This window comes from Guillardia theta, assembly GCF_000315625.1.
Source record: "Guillardia theta CCMP2712 unplaced genomic scaffold GUITHscaffold_67, whole genome shotgun sequence".
Lineage (NCBI taxonomy): Eukaryota > Cryptophyceae > Pyrenomonadales > Geminigeraceae > Guillardia > Guillardia theta.
The window spans coordinates 200,508-202,570 of NW_005434607.1; the positions used below are offsets into that span (position 1 = coordinate 200,508).

General features: G+C 55.7%; 1 protein-coding gene across 1 annotated transcript in view; it reads right to left on the reverse strand.

Annotated features, from left to right (window-relative positions):
• Nucleotides 1-1,385: 1,385 nt before the first annotated feature.
• GUITHDRAFT_113461 (hypothetical protein) overlaps nucleotides 1,386-2,063 on the reverse strand; it is a gene marked incomplete at both ends in the record, with an annotated part of 4,418 nt that continues 3,740 nt past the window's right edge. The window contains 2 exons of the mRNA XM_005827355.1: nucleotides 1,386-1,469; nucleotides 1,856-1,908. Of these exons, the coding sequence (XP_005827412.1) occupies nucleotides 1,386-1,469; nucleotides 1,856-1,908 (137 nt within the window). The remainder of the gene's footprint in view (nucleotides 1,470-1,855; nucleotides 1,909-2,063) is intronic.

The window sequence follows — 2,063 nt, forward strand, 5'->3', positions numbered from 1 at the left end:
AGAGAGAGAGAGAGAGAGAGAGAGAGAGAGAGAGAGAGAGAGAGAGAGAGAGAGAGAGAGAGACGAGAGAGAGAGAGAGAGAGAGAGAGAGAGAGAGAGAGAGAGAGAGAGAGAGAGAGAGAGAGAGAGAGAGAGAGAGAGAGAGAGAGAGAGAGAGAGAGAGAGAGAGAGAGAGAGAGAGAGAGGAGAGAGAGAGAGAGAGAGAGAGAGAGAGAGAAGCAAGTGCAGGAGGAGGAGGAGGAGGAGAAGCAAGTGCAGGAGGAGGAGGAAGCATGCTGTAGCTCACTGCTGAGTCTGTGCTCCTCTAGCTTCCCGAATCTCGCTCCACGTGCAATGATGTCGTTTCGCGTTCCAGCACTGAAGGAGAGGGAGGAGGGGCGGACCACGTGATGTCACCAGGATGAGGGTCGACGTGAGGAAGAACGTGCGAAGTCAGAGACAGGAAAAGCAGAGGCAAGCGGAGAAGCAGAAGGAGGAAGACGAAGCGGAGGAGCAGGAGCAGCAGGAGGACTAGGCAGGAGAAGGAGCAGGGGAGGAGTAGCAGCAACAGGACTAGGGAGGAAGAGGACGGAGGGAGGGGGAGGAGTAGCAGCAAGAGGACTAGGGAGGAGGAGGACGGAGGGAGGGAGGGGGAGGAGCAGCACCTGTATCTCAGAGCCTCTTTGGCTTTGATGAGCTCGGGGGTGAGCTGCAGTGCTCTCATCAGCCATAATCTGCTGCTGCTGCTGCTGCTGCTGCTGCTGCTGCTGCTGCTGCTGCTGCTGCTCCTCCTCCTCCTCCTCCTCCTCCTCCTCCTCCTGCTGGGCCTGCTGCTGCTCTTCTCACGTATCGCAGTTGTTTGGTCTGTAGTTTCTAGTGCTCCTGGAGATCCCTTACACACTAGCGTGAAGCACCACAGCGGTGAGAGGAGGAGGAGGAGGAGGAGGATGGGGAGGGGGACGCGTGGAGAGAGAGGAAGCGGAGGAGATATGGTGGGACTGGAGGAAGGGACGTTGCTGTTGACAAGTTCGCTTCAGGGCAACTGGCTCCTTCCGCCAAGTCAGCGACGAACAGCACAGGTTGCGTTTGTTTTCTTGCGGTCAGAAAGACTGATGGAGGGGTCCAGGCTCGAGCCCCTTCGACTGGATCATGGGGGTCGTCAAGAGCCGACCCAATGACTCTTGACCTGCTCGACGAGCGGGAAAGACTGAGGGGAGGAAGGGAGGGAGGCGGAGCAGTAGAAGCACGAAGCTGGAATGAAGCGCAATGGGAAGGAGGAGGAGGAGGGAGGGAGGGAGGGAGGAGAGGGAGGGAGGAGAGGGAGGGAGGGAGGGAGGAGAGGTCGGGAAGGAGGAGGGGGCAGGAGGGAGACGCTGGTCTTTAACTGGACGTAAACGGGATGCGACTTAGAACAAGCCTGCTTTCTTCTTCAGCTCGTCCTGCTTCCACTTCTTCATGTTGATGTACTCCACCCTCGTGCACCCCATCACCTTTCCTCGCAGGTCAGCTTACGATGATGGCGGTGGTGATGATTGATTGATTGATTGATGGATGGATGGATGGATTGATTGATTGATGGATGGATGGATGGATGATATATGTGGCGATGACAATGGTGGTGGTGGTGGTGGTGATGATGGAATGGAGATGACGATTATGAATGAGACGATGATGATGGAATGGAGATGACGATTATGAATGAGACGATGATGATGCAATGGAGATGACGATTATGAATGAGACGATGATGATGCAATGGAGATGACGATTATGAATGAGACGATGATGATGGAATGGAGATGACGATTATGAATGAGACGATGATGATGGAATGGAGATGATGCAAGCAGGATGATTGGATGTACAAAACTCTCACCGTCTTGAACTCATCGTCCGAGAGGTACAGAGGCTTGCATGTAGGATCGACCGCTGACTCCACCTGGCTCACTTGTGAGCTCCCCCTGATCCAGCTCCTTCTCCCCCTCCTGCTCCTGCTCCCCCTCCTGCTCCTGCTCCCCCTCCTGCTCCCCCTCCTGCTCCCCCTCCTGCTCCTGCTAATGCTCGTGCCCGCCCTCCCCCTCCTG